The sequence below is a fragment of the Panthera uncia genome, unplaced genomic scaffold (genome assembly GCF_023721935.1).
Source record: "Panthera uncia isolate 11264 unplaced genomic scaffold, Puncia_PCG_1.0 HiC_scaffold_1556, whole genome shotgun sequence".
NCBI lineage: Eukaryota > Metazoa > Chordata > Mammalia > Carnivora > Felidae > Panthera > Panthera uncia.
Genome location: NW_026058202.1, coordinates 514 through 21,010, shown reverse-complemented (window position 1 = coordinate 21,010; position 20,497 = coordinate 514). Strand labels below are relative to the sequence as shown.

Here is a 20,497-nt window from a genome sequence, read left to right as displayed (position 1 = left end):
GTTTATAATGGTGACACGTGAGATCTGTATCAATCAATACAATGTCCAGACGACTAGAATACTGAATCGACATCAGCTGCTTTTACTGTCTTCATCATTCTCTTCCTTTTCTTAAATCCCTCTTGGTTCCCTCCCCAAGGCACCAGTAACTGGCTGAGAAGTCAGAGATAGACTTTTCTGCTCTTCTTTCTTTATTTTTAAAGTTTGTTTGTTTGTTTATTTATTTATTTATTTACTGAGAGAGAGAGAGAGAGAGAGAGAGAGAGAGCGCGCGCATGCACACATGCACCCACCAGCAGGGGAGGGGCAGAGAGAGAGGCAGAAAGAGAATCCCAAGCAGGCTCTGCACTGTTAGTGCAGAGGCCAACTCGGGGCTCGAATCCACAAACTGTGAGATCATGACCTGAGCCAAAATCAAGAGTCAGATGTAACATACTGAGCACCCCCCCGTCACCCTTGTTCCTCTTCTTTAAAGAAAGCCCTATTGGCTTCTAAACTCAGGGGAAGGGGCCAGATCGTTCCCAAATGCAAGACTGCGAGAACGAACATTGGCAGCTCTCAGAGCCCCTGTGTCTTAGAGATTTCAAGAGCACTACTCTTCCAGATCATCCTCAACCCCTCCGAGCCTGGGCAGATTAGCGGAGAAACTTCACTTACACGGCACTTCTCTCCCCAACTCGGCCGCGCCAGCCACATCCCCGCTTGACTCCTGGGCTCAGGTTCAACCTTGCCTCTCTCCTGCACCTTCAAGACCCCAGCCAGCCTACCTCCCCACGCCCCACCCTCCCCTCCCTTTGCCAGTGTGACCTCTTCTGCCTTCCGTCCAGGCTCTGGAAGTTTGACTGGAGTTTCCAGAGCATAATCACTCCAGAGTCTGTGCACTCGCCTTCTTACACATAATAAGAAACGTGAAAGGGGTGAATGCTACCCAAGCCAGAACAGAAAGAAAAGAGTCAGATGAAAGCTAAGCCAATAGCAAATTATCACAAGCCTTTTTTCTTTTCTGAGCACTATCATTCAAAATGAAGATTGCCCAGCCAAGAAGCATCCACTTTTGCTTTATAAATCACTTCAAAATATTTACTTGGAAGAGTAATACTCCTACTGGGGCACATCAAAGAAAACTGGTTTCCAACTCAATTGAAGGAAAAAACATAGGTTTGTTTGCTCCAGGCTTTTTCAAATCACAGTTTACCTAGAAATGACGACAAGACTATATTTCATTTCGCCTGCATGGGTTGTTAAAAGATATTTAATAAGCTGCCAACATTAAAAACCTGTGGTGATTTCACATTTTAAAAGTCTAGATTTCTGCCTCTTTTTTTTTTTTTTTTTTTTTTTTTGCAGAAGAACTAGCAACACTTAAGTGCCTTCTGCCTTGTGGTGATAGAAGTCCTGTGGCTGGGTTTGCCGCAATCCCGGCCATTCCACATTGCTTCTGAAGGAACCCTCTCTCCCCATTACCATGCAGGCCAGGCCCCTGGAGGCAGCCAAGCTCGTGGTCTCTTTACAAGAAGCTCTGAAAAGGCAAATAATCCCATTCCATCCCCGACAGTCCTACAGGTTGTCACTTCCCTGCCAAGTCATTCCCACACTCCCACACACCCCAGGAGGCTCCAGCACCTTCTCCCCACCGTGCCCCGCCCCCCATGTCACCCCAGCTGCAACTCACCTGCTACTCTGTGTCACTCCGTTCTCCCCTCACAGGTGTCACAGGCACCTCCCCATTGACGCCGTCAGTCCCACTAACTGACATCAAACTTCTCCGCTCCTTCTGGTTTGACTTGTGTTCCACTTTTGTCACTCTAAACCTGAGGAGGCAAAGAGCAGACGTGATGGGTGTTGCTTTTTTAGTAAAAAAGAATCAAGAGTGAATCAAAAATCTAGAGGATCCTGGGGCACCTGGGGGGCTCAGTCTGTTAAGCATCCAACTCTTGATACGGGCTCAGGTCATGATCTCCCGGTCTGTGGGTTTGAGTTCCATGTGGAACTCTGTGCTGACAGGGCAGAACCTGCTTGGGATTGTCTCTGCCCCTCCCCGGCTCATGCACACTCTGTCTCTCAAAATAAATAAATAAACTTTTATTTTTATTTTTTTTTTTTTTTAAATCTAGAGGATCCCAAAGGATCTCAGTCAAAAGTTGGGACATCAACGAAAAAAGCCCTAGTCAATAGGAGGGGCGTTCCCACCCAGCAAATGCCCCTGTCCCCTGCCAAACTTTCCAGCTGATTTTCACTCAACACATCACACACAATGCTGGATACTTTACAGAGCATTAAAAATGCATTAAAAAGTTTGGGTACCCAAATTTTAAACAGCCTCAGGGTTGTGGTTTCTAACAAGGACACGAGATTATCATCAGTTGTTTTAACCACAGAAGGCTGGAGAAAAGCACAACTAGTTTTCAGTTAAACTGACGTAACCAAAATGTTCACTCAAGAACTGCCTCAGAGGGCACCCCTCAGAGAGACTTATCTCTGCACACACTTGGCCAGAGGAGCCCCAACCATGAATTTTATCAGGATCAGTTGGTGGTAGTTTCTGTGTGTGTTCCGTTTTTGACGTTTGTTTTTTTTTTTAAGGCAAATTTAGCTTTTCGTTAAGGGTTAAGGAAAAAGTGAAGGGAATAAGGAGGAGATTTTCACTGAGAATTAGAGTCTGCTCGGCTTCCCCTCTCCTCTGAAGAGAACAATCACCAGGCTCACGGCAGGGATTTTGTGCTCTGTAGTTCAGAGGCCCCCGCACAGCCTCCAAGTTTGGCCTTCACCTGCAGATCATGAAAAACATGGTGGCGATCCACAGCACCCTCAAAAACTACATATTGTTACCAGAAAAACAAGTACAAGAATATGTCCATATGGGAAAAAGATAGAATAAAGATGCTCAGATTAGAAACAACACGTACTCCTGCAGTTCACAAGAGTATCCCTCCAGCGAATGCAAAACTGAAAGTGGTTAAACATTTGATAAGAATCAAGCCCCTGAAGCTGCCACAAGGACTTCCGGCAGAGGAGGACATATCTGGCACGCGGCTCGGCTCGAGAGTGCTGGGGAGTCAGTGGCGTGGTGGCATCTCAATCCCGTACATCAGGAAGCACATATGTCCTGATGCCAGAACAGCTTCGTATTAAAAAATGAACATCAGGGGCGCCTGGGTGGCTCAGTCATGACCTCACCGTTCGTGGGTTCAAGCCCCACGTCGGGCTCTGTGCTGACAGCTCAGAGCCTGGAGCCTGCTTCGGATTCTGTGTCTCCCTCTCTCTCTGCCCCTCCCCTGCTTGTTCTCTCTCTCTCTCTCTCTCTCTCTCTCTCTCTCAAAAATAAATAAACATTAAAAAAATTTTTTTAATTAAATCATTTTTGTTTAAAGATAATGAGAAAGTGTTTTCATTAAAATATATCTTAGGGGTGCCTGGATGGCTCAGTCAGTTAAGCGTCAGACTCTTGATTTCTGCTCAGGTTATGACCTCATAGTTCATGAGATCGAGCCCTGTGTTGGGCTCTGCACTGACATGGAGCCTGCTTGGGATTCTCCCTCTCTTTCCTCTCTCTGCCTTTCTCTGCTTGTGCTCTTTCTTTCTCTCTCTCTCTCTCTCAAAAATAAACATGAAAAAAAAATTTTAATTAAAAAAATAAAATATATTTTAAATGTTTATCTATTTTTGAGAGAGGGAGAGAGAGAGACAGACAGAGCATGAGTGGGGGAGGGGCAGAGAGAGTGGGAGACACAGACTCAGAAGCAGGCTCCAGGCTCTGAGCTGTCAGCACAGAGCCCAACATGGGGTTTGAACCCACAAACTTCGAGATCACAACCTGAGCCAAAGTGAGGTGCTTAACCAACTGAGCCATCCAGGTGCCCCAAAACATGAAATATTTTTAAAAAAAAATTTTTTTTTAACATTTATTCATTTTTGAGAGACAGAGTGTGAGTGGGGGAGGGGCAGAGCGAGAGGGAGACACAGAATCCAAAGCAGGCTCCAGACTCTGAGCTGTCAGTCCAGAGCCCAATGTGGAGCTCAAACTCATGGACCACAAGATCGTGACCTGAGCCAAAGTCGGACACTTAACCGACTGAGCCACCCAGGTGCCCCTAAAATATATTTTAAATAATAGTCATTTCCACTGGCAAAAAAAAAAAAAAAAAAAAAAAAAAAAGAATTAAAAGAGAAGTTAAGGAAATTTACTCAGTCTGACTGTTTTTCTAGTTCATCGTGTATCGAAATCACAAAGTTTTTCATAATAGTTTCTCTCTAGTTCTGGTTTTAAATTTCCTTAAAACCACCTAAAACAAAATACATCCTCCTTCTTTGTCCAAATGAGATTACCAACCACAGGGAGGAGGGAGACTCTGAGGAAGTAAAAGAAGAATCAGAGAAAAGTTGTAACTACAGATCTGCTCGGTGGAAATGTAAGAGCCCCTCTAAGCAACACGAGAGGCCAGTAATGATTAAATGCTCCCGGCATTCTACATCCAAGAAAGAGAGCTGCATTTGGGGCATTTATAAGAACCATGCTGAATCTCAGTTGAAAATTTCAGCAGATTTTTTTTTTTAAAGCAAACAAAATACGCTTTGTCTAAACAAGCCACAGGTTCTCATCACATTCCACATTCACAGACTCCCATGACTCTGCTTCTTAATAAAACAGTGTGGTCATGAGTTGTACTCTTTTGCTGTAAGCGGGCAAACAGCCCTGCAGTTTTCTCGTTTCTTGCGCATAATAAAAACCAAACCGAATCAAAATAATAGTAACAGCCAACATCCGAATGAGTAAAAAGTGCGAAAACCGGTCGAAGTTACGTAAGTCATCATATTTAATCATCACAGAACCCAGTGAGCTGAGCACTACTGCTGTCCTCATTTTATAGAGGGGGAAGCTGAGGCACAGAGAAAAGTGAGTTTGTAAGCAGTTGTGCCTGCACTCCAACCAGGTAGAGGCAACGAGTTCAGGCTACTCTGTCTGGGGTTTGTTCTCAGAGAAACAAGGAGCGTGGGCACAGCACTGTCAGCTTTGGCTTCCCCCGTCTGCCTCCAGCACACATACTCTTTTTATTTTATTTTATGTTTATAGGTTTTTTTCTTAAGTATATTTATTTATTTTGAGGTGGGGGAGGGGAAGAGAGAGAGGGAGACAGAGACTCCCAAGCAGGCTCTGTGCTGTCAGCGCAGAGCCCGCGACTCGGGGCTCGAATTCACGAAACGTGAGATGGTGACCTGAGCCGAAATCAAGAGTCAGATGTCTAACCGACTGAGCCACCAGGGCGCTCCCAACCGGTGCACATAACTCAACCATTACTTTCTACTGCCTTTCCACGTGCAGCCTTGACAAGGCGGTTCCCGCGTGAGACTCAACATGGAAACAGCAGACGCCGCAAAAGCATCCTCCGTGCCGTCAGACTGATTCCCCGCTGAGCTGCAAGAGCTCCCCATCACATGCGGGTCGCAAGGAAATGGTACCGGAGGGCTGGGAAGGCCAGGACACAAGGAAAGTGGCCTCAAAGAAGGCAGCCCTGGAATCCACATGCAACTTACGTGGCAGACACTGCAGAGCAGGGGACCAGCCCCACCACTTCTCTCCTCCCCTCGAGCTGGCACGGAGGGATGGCTGAGTGTTGGGGTCTGGACAGCAGCACGTGAGCGAAAATGAAACGTGCGGCTTCCAGGCCTGGCTCAGCAAACCTAAGAACAATCTTCCTCGTACGTTTGCCTTCTACTTGCAAAGCTGGCAGGGCCGCAGGGTGGAAAGCACCTGGCAGGCTGATCCTGCACTCTGTACCAGTGAAATAGAAACTTCTGTTCTGTGTTGAGTTGAAATTTGGGCTTTATCTATTAGAGCAAGGCTGCTAGTGAATTTTGTGTGTTAGCTTGACTCGACTCACGGATCCCAAGGAGCTGGTATGATGTTATTTCTGGGGGTGCCTATGAGGGTGTTTCCAGAAGAGATTAATTAGCACTCGAATCCATAGATCGAGTAAAGAAGAGTAAAGCTCTCTCACCAATGAGGGTGTGCATCATCAAACCCCATAAGAGACTAAATAGAACAAAAAGGCCCAGGCAGGAAGAATTTGTTTTTTTTCTCTTCCTGCCCCGGAACATCAGCCTTGTGGTTCTCAGGCCTTTGGAATGGGGCTGAATTACATCATCAGCTTTCCTGGTCTCCAGCTTGCAGAGGGCAGACTGTGGGACCTCTCGGCCTCCATAATCATGCAAGCCAATTCCTATATTAAATTTCCTCCTATATATATCCTATGAGCTGTTTGTCCAGAGAACCCTAATACAGCAAGGAATTAATTTTTTTTACCTTAATTAATACACCTGACCTCTAACCTAGCAATAGCCACCTCTTAGGATTCCTCTGCTGTTGGAAAAATGTAGGACTCACAGCTGAAAACATTTAAAAAGTCCAGCGATATGACCCGAGCCAGGCTTAGGAGGTCATTCTCTAGATTTAACAGGTACGCGCCAATCCACACACCATAGAAAGCATGTCACACAAACCCAAAGCATCCACAGGGATCTTACCTTCCAACAGAGAGGACGGTGACCTCTCCCTGACGCCTCGCGTGGCCCTGTTTGGATTTGTTGGTAGGTCTTATGAAGTGCCACCGTTTGTGCCTACACCGATGACACACGTCCCTCTCGACAGCACCGCCCACTGTGTGCAGATGGTGGCCACAGATGTGCTTCCCGGGGGTGCCTCCTGGCGACAAGGGCCCGGGACTCACAGGTGGGCTCCCAGGAGTGCTGGGCGTCACAGGGCTAAGGGGGGGCGGGGGGGAGAGGAAACAGTAGAAGCGGTTACTTACAAAAAGTACTAGCTAAGGCGATCTCTCCCTTGCAATTCAAATAGCAGGTTTAAATCACAGCCAAGTGTCTGCCTAGATCTCTCAACAAAGAGATCCCCGGGACACATGTGCGTTGAAGGAGAGACACACGTGAATTCCCAACAAATTATCAAATGACTTAAAATAGAATGTTTGATCCAGACTGACTACTGCATCAAAGGAAGAAAGCTTTTAGGTCAAGATACCAAAAGTAATGTTCCAGCGATGTTGATAGTGTTGACAGTAGTAACAAAAAGAGCTAACAGTATTCTAAGCATTTGATATGTGTTAATTCAGTTAATCTTTACAAAACCTTCCAAGGTTGGTATTATGAACTTCCTCATTTTAAAAATGAGAAGTTGGGGCGCCTGGGTGGCTCAGTCAGTTAAGCGTCCGACTTCGGCTCAGGTCACGATCTCACAGTCTGTGAGTTCAAGCCCCGCGTCGGGCTCTGGGCTGATGGCTCAGAGCCTGGAGCCTGCTTCCGATTCTGTGTCTCCCTCTCTCTCTGCCCCTCCCCCATTCATGCTCTGTCTCTCTCTGTCTCAAAAATAAAAACGTTAAAAAAAAATTTTTTTTTTAAAAATAAAAATGAGAAGTTAAGGAACTTGCCAAAGACACACAGCTAATAAATGATGGATCTGAGATCCAGATCTGGAAAGTCTAATTCTAGAAACCATGCACTTAACCACCATGCTACAGTGCTTCAAAAAAACAAGGGAGCCCACATTCTTTGATAGCCCGGGGAAAAAAGTCTAGGCAAAACATAAAAAGGAGAAGTATATAGGTCAGATGTTGGCAACTTTCAAAAGACACGTCAAGACTCTGGTCCACTAGAAAAGGAGGACTTAAAACAGGACAGGGCCAGCCCGACCAGGCATCAGCCCTGCGTCATGGTAGAGGTGGGCAAGGTGGGGTGGCATGTCACCGCACAGGCTGACACCTGAGCCCGTCCTAGAGCCCCAGAGGCACGTGGATGTCTTATGACAGCATGAACCAGACTTTCTGCTGCTGAGAACCATCCCACTTGCACTTTTAAAAAGAAGTGTGCATGGTTGAGGAGAGTCTCAAACACCACGGACAGCCAAAAGCTTTCTGGTGTTCGTTAGGGATGCTCTTTAGGTTGTTAAAATAAAAACACCCAGCAGCAGCTTTCTGAGATAAAACAATGTCAAATTAACACCACATAGTGGAAAGTAGAATTCAAAATTTTTGTTTAACGACATCCGTTCGACAAACGTTCATCGAGTACCCGCGGTGCATAAAAGCCAATGTCAGGCACTATATACCATGCCCAAAAATAACCGAGGCAACACGCCGTGAGCCAACATGGTCCAAACACCACGGTCAGGGCTGGAACGTGGGAGAAATCCCAGCTCATATGTCTCTATGTAGCTCTATGAACTACACCACCAGGACTTCCTAAACAGAGCTTCCTGCATGAGCTTCCTGGTGAAAATGCAAGCCTAACACACCAGTCTGACAAACACAAGATATCCAAGATATGCCAGAAGCACCGCCCCACAGAGTAAGCAGGAAAAAGGTGCCAAACTCCTTGCCCTGTCCCTCGGTCCCAACTTGCCCTCCTGGCCCTTCTTCCTACTGTCCACGGTGCGTTCTCTGGCCTCCCTAGACTGAACCTTTGGGGCTTTCTCCACCTACAAGCAAGCAGCCCCTGCCTCTTGTCTCTGCCTGTCGAACCTGGGTCAGATGGCATTTCCGTGGACCTTCTATGAACCTTCCGTCACCTCCCACTGGCCCCATGGAGTTTGCACAGCATCCAGTCTTTGCTTCTCCCACGGCACAGTCATGCGCATCCCCATCGTAAGGCCTCACACCCACGCCTCCATTCCCCACTAGACCGAGTCTCCGTGCCAACAATCTGTGAATGCCCAGCTCCAGCACTGTGCCCAGCACTGAGCAGGCATTCAATAAATGCTCCTAGCTGATGAAATAAAAAATTATATAGAAATATAGTTATCTGTAATTCTTTAGGAAGGACTATAATGCTCCACGACCAAACCAGCCTGATTTTTGCTGAATCGTCGTTACTCATGGAGGTCTCTCAATGCCCCAGGCCACTTGTCTTCCTTATAATAACCCAAGAAAGTGGGTACAATGGCCATCTCCATTTATAAATGATGGAACTTGAGCTCAGAGTGGTTAGTTAACTTGCCCACAAAGAGGTGGCCAATAAGTGGTGCCCAATTCCAAGGCTGTTAACTTCTTCAGCATATCTCCAACACTGCAGTTCTCAACCAGGGCTGAGTTCTCCCCAGTGGACGCTGATGCTGTGTGGGGACATTCTGGGTTGTCACATGGGGGACGGGGGGGGGGGGGGGGGGGGGGGGGCGGGGGGGGGGGGGGAGAAGACACCAGAATCTAGTGAGCAGAGACCAGGAACACCGATAAACATCCCAGGATGCACAGGACGGTTCCCCACAGCAAAGAATTATCTGGCCCAAATGTCAACAGTACCAAAGCTGGGAAACCTGCTCTAATAGATAAGAAAAAAAAAAAAAAAAAAAAAAAAAAAAAGTCCCACTGAAGGGAGTGGGGGGAGAAGCGCTCACCTTTCAGGGTCACCCAGGCTGTTATCTGCTACCATTGCCTTTAAAACATCAACGTTTGCTAAGGAAAAAAAAAGAAAGTAAAGGATTACAATGGGATGAATCGCATTAGCAATCCTAGAATTATTACATCAGAAAAGCTGTTGGTAGAAAAATAAGAAAGAAAAGAAAAGCTGTTGGGAAAACATCCGAGTTCCTTCAGTTCACAGGACCCTGGGGTCCCAGAGAAGGGAGAGTTTTTCCCAAGGCAACCCCTCGAAATGGCACCATCGACAGATAACTCACCATGCTGGAATTTAGTATGAGTGCCAGACGTCTACACAAAGGAAAGCAGATTATTGCAGAGCTGTGCTTCTGACACGTCATTCCAACATAACATAGAAACATACACTTCCTCCCCCCTCCCAAACCACAGGGAAATTTACGTGTTGCTATTCCACTGCATTCAACTCCCTTTGCTAAATATGCATGACATGCATGTCTTAAGAGACCTGTATTCTAAGTAACTAACTTGAATCTAAAAAAATAAATTAAAAAAAATAAAATAAACCGGTTAAAAAAAAAAAAAAGATCTGTATTCTAACAAGTTACACGTGCCCAAATCATAAGCCTTCACCTCTGGATCCACATGTATTATCAGGTCTGTCTCACATATAATCAGGGATGGGAGACAATTTTCCAGGTGGGCCATTTGGCTTAGCTCAGCTTCAGGACCATATAAGACCTTAACTCTGGCCAGATGCTTTAAATTTCCAAGAGGTGGTCACAAATATAAGTTACCTAATATGGACTGAATTAAATTGGACTTCTAATATTAATTTTTCAAAAAATCCAAATTTTTAGGTGGAGGGTGTAGGCTATCAACAAAAACAAACTGTATCTAAGCTTCTTGGGTCCCCACTCCCCCTCCCCCTCCCGCCTCCACAAACACACATCTTTAAGCCTCTTACAGAGCAGTTAGACTCTCAAGGATGGAAGACTGAATGTTCAAGTTCCTTTTGGATATTTAATTGGCAAGGCCAAATGTTATTACTGACTCCTACCCTTTTCATTGATTTTTAAAGTGCTGTTCTCATGAGGGACCACAAGTTCTCCAGAGATGAAATAAAAAATCACTATTTATCATGTGAGCCAACACCAACATTTAACATTTAACATTTCAAATGACATCTGTAGGGGAAGAAAATTCAACACTACTGATTTTAAGTATTAACAGTGAAGGGTTTATCCAGTGATTCTCAACTTTTTAAAAACTAAATTTATCTGGGCACCTGGGTGGCCCAGTTAAGCACCTGCTTCTTGATTTCGGCTCAGGTTATGATATCACTGTTTGTGAGTTTGAGCCCCACATCAGACTCCACACTGAGTATGGAGCTTGCTTGGGATTCTCTCTCTCTCCCTCTCTCTCTGCCCCTCCCCAACTTCTCTCAAATAAATTAAATTTAAGTTTTTTAATTGAAATAATTATTGGCCCACCCAGGAGCCTTTTGCAACATCTTTTTCCTAATCAACCTCTCATGAAATTCTAATCTTGAAGATGCATACCTGTTTACATAGTAGATGCAAATCTGTGTTTTATATATAAAATAATTAGGGATTTTTGCTCCCATGATCCATTTCCCCCCTTTACAACTGTTACAAATAAACAGATTCTTTTAAAAGAAATACTAACAACATGCCATCTTTTCTTTTTTTTTTTTTTTTTTTGTAAGTTTATTTATTTTGAGAGAGAGAGAGAGCGTGCGAACAGGGGAAGGGCAGAGAAAGGAGGAGAGACAGAATTCGAAGCAGGCTCCGCACCATCAGCACAGAGCCCAGTTGGGAGCTTGAACTCATGAACCGTCAGATCATGACCTGAGCCGAAATCAAGAGTTGGACACTTAACTGACTGAGCCCCCTAGGTGCAACCGTTAACACAGCAGGCCATCTTTTCTAAAAGAAATATCCTCTTTGCCCCTCATGACTATCTGTGAGGATGGCCAAATGCATTCCCTAACACACGTTTCGACCTAAGTAAGACTCTTGTCGTTACTGAAAACGTACTGAAATGGATCGCCAGCTTGTATGTTCTCCCACACAACAAAGAAGACACGTTACCTTCTGTGACACAAACTCCAATACAGTCTAGTGATGTCACTCATTTTCCTTTTGACTAATAATGAGGATGCACAAAATTAATTTCTGTGTAGTCAAGGGGTTTAGGGAATACCCACAGTAATTTGCCAGTTGACGCTTATTCTCTGCCATCTAAACTTCAAGACTACAAACATTAAAGAGGGAAAACAACAACAACAAAAAAGGTATGAAAATAAAGATAGCACTAACGGCACTCACTTACAAGAAAGGGCTTTTTAAAAACAAAAGTTTAAATTAGTTGCCGGAGAAAATTTACCACCTCTAAAGATGACCTTCCTTAGAAACATGGAGTCAGAAAATGATCGAGGAAGATTATTAAAATACATTAAAATCATTCCTAAAACTGTTCTTTTATAAACTTGTATTATTTTTTCTATATTTATGTGCTCCTGTACCTCGCCCTTATCTCTCATAAAAATTAATAAATAGCCCCATTGTTTGCTATGAGTGAATTCTTTAAGAGTGGACTCAAGTTTCTATGTAAACATGACCCACACCCTCCCTGTCCGAGGAGGTTCAGTGTGTGAGGTCATGTGGTTTCCCGGGATGAGAAAACTTTCTAACATAACCTCACCATTAGGACTCAAACACATGCTTGAATTTGGCTATAAAATTACTATGAAGGAGCAATCATCTGATTAAGTTCTTTTGAATATGTATCCCCTCCTTGATTGTGACTCATAACTCCAATAAGCCATAAAAGATGGCTCCCCTGCTCTTGTCAACATTCTGTCAACTATACTTCCCTTCATGGGTATCCAGAGAATGGGAGGGGTCAGTTACAGGGCAAGGAAAGCCTGTCAGGAACAGGAGACATTTTCTAGAGGGTAGTAATTTCATGAAATGCTTCCTCTCTTCTGTCCTGAATTTCTGCCTGATCTTAGGTATAAAGCAGTGAAAATCAGGCAGGAGAAATGCCCTATTTCTGCTACCAGTCTTTTCTGCAAACATTCCCTTGCAATCAAGGCAAATCCCCCAGGCCAGAACTATTGTCACCGGCCAAATCTGAGTGCCTGCCATGTGCCAGCCACTGACCGAAAGCTTTAGAGACCTTACCATGTTTGACTCTCCTGACAAGTCCAGAATAGACAGAATCATCATGCCCATTTTACAGATACAGAGGCTGAGGCACTAAAGATCATAACTGACTGGCCGGAGTCACACAGCTAGCGTGACAGAGCTGGACACAAACCCTGGTCCATCTGACTTTGGGTGGGTGCTTTTGACCCCATGTTATCCTTTACATTCTTCGATGTCCAAGTCCCTACCCAAATGATCAATAGTTGAATGCTTCACAGGGCATTTGCATAATCATTATAGCAATTTTCAGAGACCTACTCAGTAATGATAATTTGTAACGGAATCCCTCCTGCCATAGTATCAGTTGAACCCCAAGGTAAGAATTTCACAAAAGGATATCCCTGCCTAGTGTGAATAACTAGGGGCACTTGAAGAATAATCACAATATCTTCATTGTTACCAGATCGGACAGTTTAAGGGCCTGCAAGAGAGCTATAAACGTGCAAGTATTTTCCAAATTCCCATAGAACCCAAGAAAACCCCAATGACCACCCACACACTCTTCAATTCAATCTATTTACAAAGATAAATTAAGGGTAGCACTGTGGTTAATCCAAGCCTTGAGATTAGCAGGACAGTGATCAGTATGCAGGTCAGCTGATAAATGTATCCCTCAAAAGATTTACCTAAACGAACCTGATTTGCAACATTCGAGACACGATATGTTTAAACCATAAGCAAGAATGTCACCATGAGTACAGGTGAAATATTACCCCATTAGTCAAATTAAAAATGCAAAGCAGAAGACTATTCATAAATCATGATAGCAAATGTTTTAAAATATGTAAGTACAGGCAAAGAAAACCTAAATAAACATGGCAAATGGTAATGGATGCGTTGTATTTGTGTTCCTTTTTTTTTTTTTTTTCAATTTTAAAGGAAAAGTTACGTTATGGTGTGCTTACAATTAAAGAAATGGAAAACTGAATTAACATCAATAGGCAGGTCTAAATTGATATTAAGTCCAGAGACTGCTAAAGACACAGACAAAAGATTAAAAATATATTTGTTCTCTAGAGAATTGAAGTCTCAAAGCAAACCAAAGAAGCTAGAATATAAACTGGTAAGAGACCCAACTATGGATCTAATTCCCTAGCTGTGGTTTGGGCACAGGCTGGAAGGAAGCTAGAGATGGCCATGTCTGGAAAAGGGATGTCCAGTGAGGTCAGATGTCTCCTGGTGGCTAAGGAGAACCAAGGGCCACCCAAAGGATCCGAACCACCACTCATGCTCACAGGTCACTGGAGAAATCACAGGAGACAAATGAAGGCACGGACTGGGGGAGAGGGGAAAAACCAGGGAGCAGAGGAGAAAGAAGGAAAACAGTACCTTAGCTGTTACTTTCATGTACCTACCGGTAATTAACACAGAGGAAACAAAAAGGTTTCTTCCCAAAAGGAAAAGGACATCGTTAAAAAAGAAAAGGACAGACCTGTTTGCCCATGAGTGTGGGAGGTAGGAAACTACACAGCAAGCTTGTTCCAGAAAGTCAAACGCTTTTCCTCTGCTGTAATGAAGCAGAGTGCCACTGTTGGCCCATCCTGCCATATGCTGCTTGTCGTATGAGCTCTGGGCCACTTTCCTCATCTGCAAGATGTGATGGTAAAAGGGCCTACCTCCATAAGGTAGTTTTGAGAATTTAATGACTTAATGCTTAAGAGTTTTATAAACTATCCCAGCTGTACACTTTATCTCTTTGAAAGGAAGACACCTCCCATCCCTCCTTCCTGCTACCGGGAAAGAGGCAGTGATAGCAAGTGGTTAAGTACAGACTCTGAAGTCAGATGCTACAGTTCAAATCTCAGCTCTGCCACTTGCTAGCCATGTGATGTTGGCAAGCTAGTTAAGCACTGTGGGCCTTTTGGTTCAGTCCCCCACATCCCATACTAACTAATTTGGCAGCTGCCCCAGCTCTCAGAAGCCCCAGTCCCAAAGGCCCCCAAGATCCCAAAGCCATGTGAGGTAGTTTCCAATGCACAAGGCACTCCATGCCTCACTGTGTGAACCTCCGTGGGCCTGAAGTTTCCATGCCAAGAACATATTTGTGTATTTCTTGTGCAAATTAAAAATGATTTCTTATGTAGAAATGTGCACCATTGGGTATTAATGAATAACATCACCAAATATCGTTCCCTGAAGGAAGGTCTCTGGAAGGCAGAGATCAAAATCCAAGTGTTCTGGTCATTTTTGTTCTTACTTGAAACGCCATTCTAATAAGATTGATTATGTGGTTTTACATCCTGTAGAAACTGAAACCACAAATTATAAGAGGAGAGGTAATGCTGTGTAGTTGAAAGAGACCCAGCTAGGGCTAAGCTGTTCACTGACCATGTGAACTCAACTACTTGAAGCCTTCGTTTCTGCACCCGTAAAATGGGTATAACAATACTAATTTTAGAGGTGGCTGGGTGGCTCAGCCAGCTAAGTATCTGACTCTTAATTCTGGCTCAGGTCACGATCTCATGGTCGTGGGATCCAGCCCCGAGTCGGGCTCTGCACTATAACAGTGTGGGGTCTGCTTGGGATTCTTTCTTTCTCTCTCTGCCCCTCCCCCACTCATGCTCTTTTCTATCTCTCTCTCTCTCTCTCTCTCTCTCTCAAATAAATAAACGTTTTAAGAAAAACAATACCAACTTTAGAGGGATAGTGTGAGGATTAAATGAGATTACATACGAAAAGCACACTGTAAAGAATAATGAAAATGATGCGGAACCAGCTGAAACTGCTGTTTCTCTAAGTCAAAAGGCTGACCCACACCCAGGGCCGGGCAGGTGCTCTCCTTGACAGTGAGGCTGTGGGGGTGGGGCAGCATCTACTAGGCAGTACAGCTAGTTTCCCCTTCGGACGAATGGCTCGGCTGCATCGGTGTGCCCTGCAGCACCGCTGTGACTGGAGCCAGGACAGAGCCCAAGGTAAAGGTTTTCTTTTCGATTCTCGTGAGAACTCAAAGTACGGCAATCTGCAGCTATTGGAGATGTGGCCAATGAGTTCCACATGCCCCAAAAGTCACTGAGAGCCTCACCCTGTGCACCCCTGTAATGGTATCCTACAGAAATAATAACCAGTGTTCTGAACAAGAACCCTGATTTATCAAATCAAGATTCAGTTCATCCTCCACTTCAGAAGAGAGGAGTTAAGAGCACATTTCCGAGGGGGGAAATTGCTTATGTCCACAAAGGTTAAACTTTTTAAAAATTGGAACACTTGAGAATAGATCCCAGAAGAGGCAAATCCATGGAGACAGAAGCAGAGAGGTCGCCGGAGGGTGGCCGGGGGAGGGCGGTGGGGTGTGGACGGTGACTGTTTAATGGGTACAGAGTTTCAGTTTGGGATGATGAAAACATTCTGGAACAAGGCAGTAGTGACGGCTTACATCATTATGAATGTACTTAATGCTACCGAACTGTACCTTTAATGGTAACTTTTTATGTTTTGTCTATTTTACCACAGTTTTTTTTAATACAAAAAAAAAAAAAAAAAGGAACAGACGATGTTTGAGCGCCTACTATACTAATAAGCATTTTACATGCAGGATGTCACAACAATGCTACCATATAAATATTATTTATTATCCTCCTTTTAAAAACAGGTGGAAATGGAGACTCCATGAGGTAATGTGACTTCCCTCAAATCAAAGTGAGGCCAGGACTAGAAGGTGAGCCTCCAGGGAGGGCTTTATGCACTACTCACACCCACTGACTCTCTGAAAACACACTTATGTGAAAGTCTTATGGTTGGATAACCTGAAAGCTTAATGGATTAATGAGCTTAGGTAAAAGGTGCTGCCAATGACCAGAAATATTGACAGGAGAGTTCATACAAATTCTGACTCTCTGAAGCAGATTCAATAAAACATACGAATATTGAATTGTTCTGGAATACTAAAACATCCATACCTTCATTTTTCATGATGTAGTGAACAATCTGCCCAACGGTGTCACTGTTTTCATTTACACTGTCATTCAACTCTAAAAGAGAAGGCAGAGGAGGGTATGGGTTAAATTGGTCACTTCTGTGGATTCCATGACACCTCACTGAACAGTCTCAAGAAAGCTCTTGCCGTGGCACTAAGGGTCTCGGTTTTCTTCCTTCAGCCCCAAACTGCCTGGGGCACAGTCCATGGTGATTTCGTTGGCATATATAACAGACATAACGAGTACCAGAATTATCCATCAACTGTCTTCCCAAGTCCAAACACCCACTCACTTTCATGCATCTGTATCAGTCATTACTACTATATTTCTCTCTCATCATTTCCTTAAACCCTTAGGGGAAATGGGAAGAAGATAGTTAATTAAAAGAAAAAATTCTCCTTGGATTTATTTATTTATTTATTTATTTATTTATTTATTTTGCATGCAAGCGAGTAGGGGAGGGACAGAGAGAGAGGGAGACACAGAATCCGAAGCAGACCCCATGCTCAGTGCAGAGTCTGACGCGGAGCTCAATCTCACAACTGCAGATTACAACGTGAGCCGATATCAAGAGTCTGACACTTAACCAACTGAGCCACCCAGGCACCCCCCGCCTTGGATTTTCTTTTAATTGCAGGTGTACTACATTAGTTTAGAGTATGAATTTGTTTTGGGGCAATTATTCATCCATGTTTATAAGCCTCTCCTTTCTTTTAAATACACTTGCAACTGACCTAAATTTCAGCCGTGGTTATTCGCCCACAAACCGTTAACTTTATGAGACTCTGTATATGTGACAGTGTTTGAAGAAAAATCAAACCTCCACTCTGAAACTGTGTGATTTCAGGGAGGAAGGAAAAAGGAGGGTTGAAATACACCATCGTAGTTCACAGAGAACGAATCAAGGTGTGCAGTGTCCTACTCGTGTACCTGGGAAGGTGTCTTCTCCATCCATAGTTGGCTTCCCCCTCTGTGAAAACACACGTCTGGCCAGACGGCACAAATGTTGACCTGCTAAGCCGGCCTACAGAGCATCTTTGAAGGAGGGGAGGAGGAGGCTTGCTTTCTATTGACAAACACTCAGCTTTGGTTTGCTCACAGCTACACATGACTCATCCTGCAACCGGGTTCTCTCTCTGCCTCAAAGGTCAGTGGGGGTGGGAAAAACCAACAGGCCAGCAGGCTGGCAAGGAATGAGGAAGCTCTCCCCAGTCCGCCCTTCGGACTTTCTCGAAAGGTGACCTACTCCAAATGTCCCCTCTGCAAAAACTGACCTTTGAGGAGCTGAAAGGGATAAGGAAGGTTAGCTACTACTCCCCAACTCCAAGTCTGGAAACGTCCCTGAAGGATGGTTGAAAAAAAAACATCTATGAAGAAGGAAAATCTCATTCTCTTGGGTTTTTCTGAACACTGCCTAACACTCCACATTAAGAGGAAAAGGTAAGATATCCTCAAGTTAATCTAAGGCACCATTTCTTGCCACACTTTTATCGCACTGTTGACACAATTATTCTACTTAATAAATATAAATTTCAGTCACACAGATTTAAGATCGAATTCCCCCAGCAAGAGTAATACCATACAAGTGGTGAGAGCTATTTATATTTCACATTATCCTTATTAGAATCCTTTTAATAATAGTAGTAAGGATTCATATTTACTGAGTGGGCTTATGCGCCAAATACCAAATGCATCATCTCTCTAAATTCCACAATAATCCTACAAAGTGGAGATCACTGCCCTCATTTAAATTAAATTAAATTGGCATGAAATTAACTAAGATTAAATTCTAGTTAAATTATACATAGTAGGGATTTAGAGCATATGTGACTTGCCCAAGGTCACAAGGAATGAGCTGGTAGGTGTTTCATAAAGGACAGGCAGGTTTCAAGCTCTAGGTGGGGTTACTACGAAATCTACACGGACACTCCGCCATACCACCTACTGTGAAGATGGACCATTTTGCCTCATAGAGATGGAAAATACATACGACTGGTTACTTATTTCAAAATTGCCCCCACTCGGGGCACCTGGCTGGCTCAGTCAGTACAGCATGCGACTCTTGATCTCAGAGTGGTGGGTTCGAGCCCCACACTAGGTGTAAAGATTAAAAATAAAATAAAATCGTAAAAAAAAAATCGTCCCTATCCACATCTCCATAAAGAGAATGCAGGTATTTACCTATCTTTTCAACTTTTTCCTCTTCCACATCTTGCTCGGCTTCTGTTGTACAACGATAGCCTTTCTTCTTGAGCAGGTGGCAGATGAGGACGCCGAAGAGACCCATGATGAAGAACACAGGGACGAGGGCATATGCGATATACTCTGGGTGTCCATTGCCAGTATTGTTAGTGGGCGACGGTGTCGTCTCCGTTTTGGAGTGCAACGTGCGGCTGCCACCATTGTCTACAGGAAGAAATACACATGGCCACGTCAGACGTCTGTCGGAGGCAAGAAAAACCTGACAACACTGGGGAACGTGCACGTTAAATCCGAGTCTCCTCCCCAAACCGTGGGCCACACGGAGACTGGTGGGTCTGGCAGCACAGAACACAGGCTGAGGGCCGGGCTTGGCTCAAAGTCTGAGTCCCCTTCCTGTCCCTGCTCCTCATAAACTAGGTCCCACCCTGGGAATTTCTTTCAAAACCTCCCAAGCTGGTGTGTGCCTCTTCAGCTGTGGCAGCACCCACACAGGGCAGAAAGCATGTACAGAGTTCCGGTGAAACATAAGCACAAAGCAAACATGCTATCGTTCAGTGGCATTATAGCGGGGTGCTTAGTGGTTAAAAGCATGGACCCAGGAGACCTGGGTTCAAGTTCTAGCTGTACCACCTAGCAGCTGGGTGACACTGGGCAATAACTTAGCATCTCCATGCCTCAGTTTCTCGTGAAACAGGCACACTAATAGAAGCGTCCCACCCTTCTAGGGCGTTATGAAGGTGAAATAAATTATCCATGTAAAACATTTCCAACCTTTTTGACAACATACTAAATGCTCAACTATGGCAGTCACCATGCTAGCTGCGTGTGATATATCACTGAGTAAAACAAAGATCCTTGTCCTCACGGAGCTTATGGTCTAGAAGGGTTTAGTAAGCTGACAGACCTAAAATATGCAAAAGAGAAAAATCCAGAATGGCATCAGTCCCTAAACAAAACACATGGGCAGGTCACAGGTTGAGAGAAATGCCGTGGAAGGCATATACATGGGTAAACAGAGGAAAGAATAACAGCAGGGACCTGTTTTATGACAACAAAAATAGGGTGGCTGGGAAGGAGGCATCTTTCAGAGAAAAGGAGAAATTTGCCTGTGGGCATGTCAAAGCATAATGTGGACTTATTACCAGAGGTGGCAGACATCCAAGCCTGCAGGGACACCACACGTAGGCTCCCAAGAGGTCCATGCGCATGGGGATCTGAATCTCCTCTATGAAGGACAGTGAGAGGCAGAGAGCCTGGTGCAGTCATGAGACATGGCCAATGAAGATACCAGAGAAAGAGCAAATTACATAGAAAACCAGCAAAGTACCAACTCACAGACACAAAATGAGAAGAGAATTATGAAACGAAGGAGGGGGTCAGGTAGGATGAGAAGTAAAGGGAAATGTGAGATTTGATTGAAATGAAGCCTCGTTATTTGGAATACTCAGATTCTGAAGTGCTAAAATGAAGTTCTCTACATCAGGGAGATTCACAGTGCTGCTTAAGAAACCCAGAAATAGGAGGATGCCAGGGTGGCTCAGTTGGTTAAGCATCCAAGTCTTGATTTTGGCTCAGGTCATGATCTCGTGATTTGTGAACTTGAGCCTTGCATCAGGCTCTGCACTGACAGCGTGGGGCCTGCTTGGGATTCTCTCTCTCTCTCTCTCTCTCTCTCTCTCTCTCTCTTCCCCTCTGCCTTAAAAAAATTAAAAAAGAAAAAAACAGAAAAGAAACTCAGAAATTGGAAAACTAAATACACTTAATTCTAAGC

General features: G+C 44.4%; 1 protein-coding gene across 1 annotated transcript; it reads right to left on the bottom strand.

Moving 5' to 3' along the window:
• Positions 1–244: 244 nt before the first annotated feature.
• Positions 245–18,930, bottom strand: LOC125917175 (RELT-like protein 1; the record flags this gene model as incomplete). The annotated part of the gene is made up of 6 exons (XM_049623438.1): positions 245–1,195; positions 1,673–1,811; positions 6,523–6,759; positions 9,398–9,455; positions 16,507–16,578; positions 18,706–18,930. Coding segments are annotated over 5 exons (728 nt in total), but the record flags the coding sequence as incomplete, so codon positions are not given.
• Between the last annotated feature and the right edge of the window lie 1,567 nt (positions 18,931–20,497).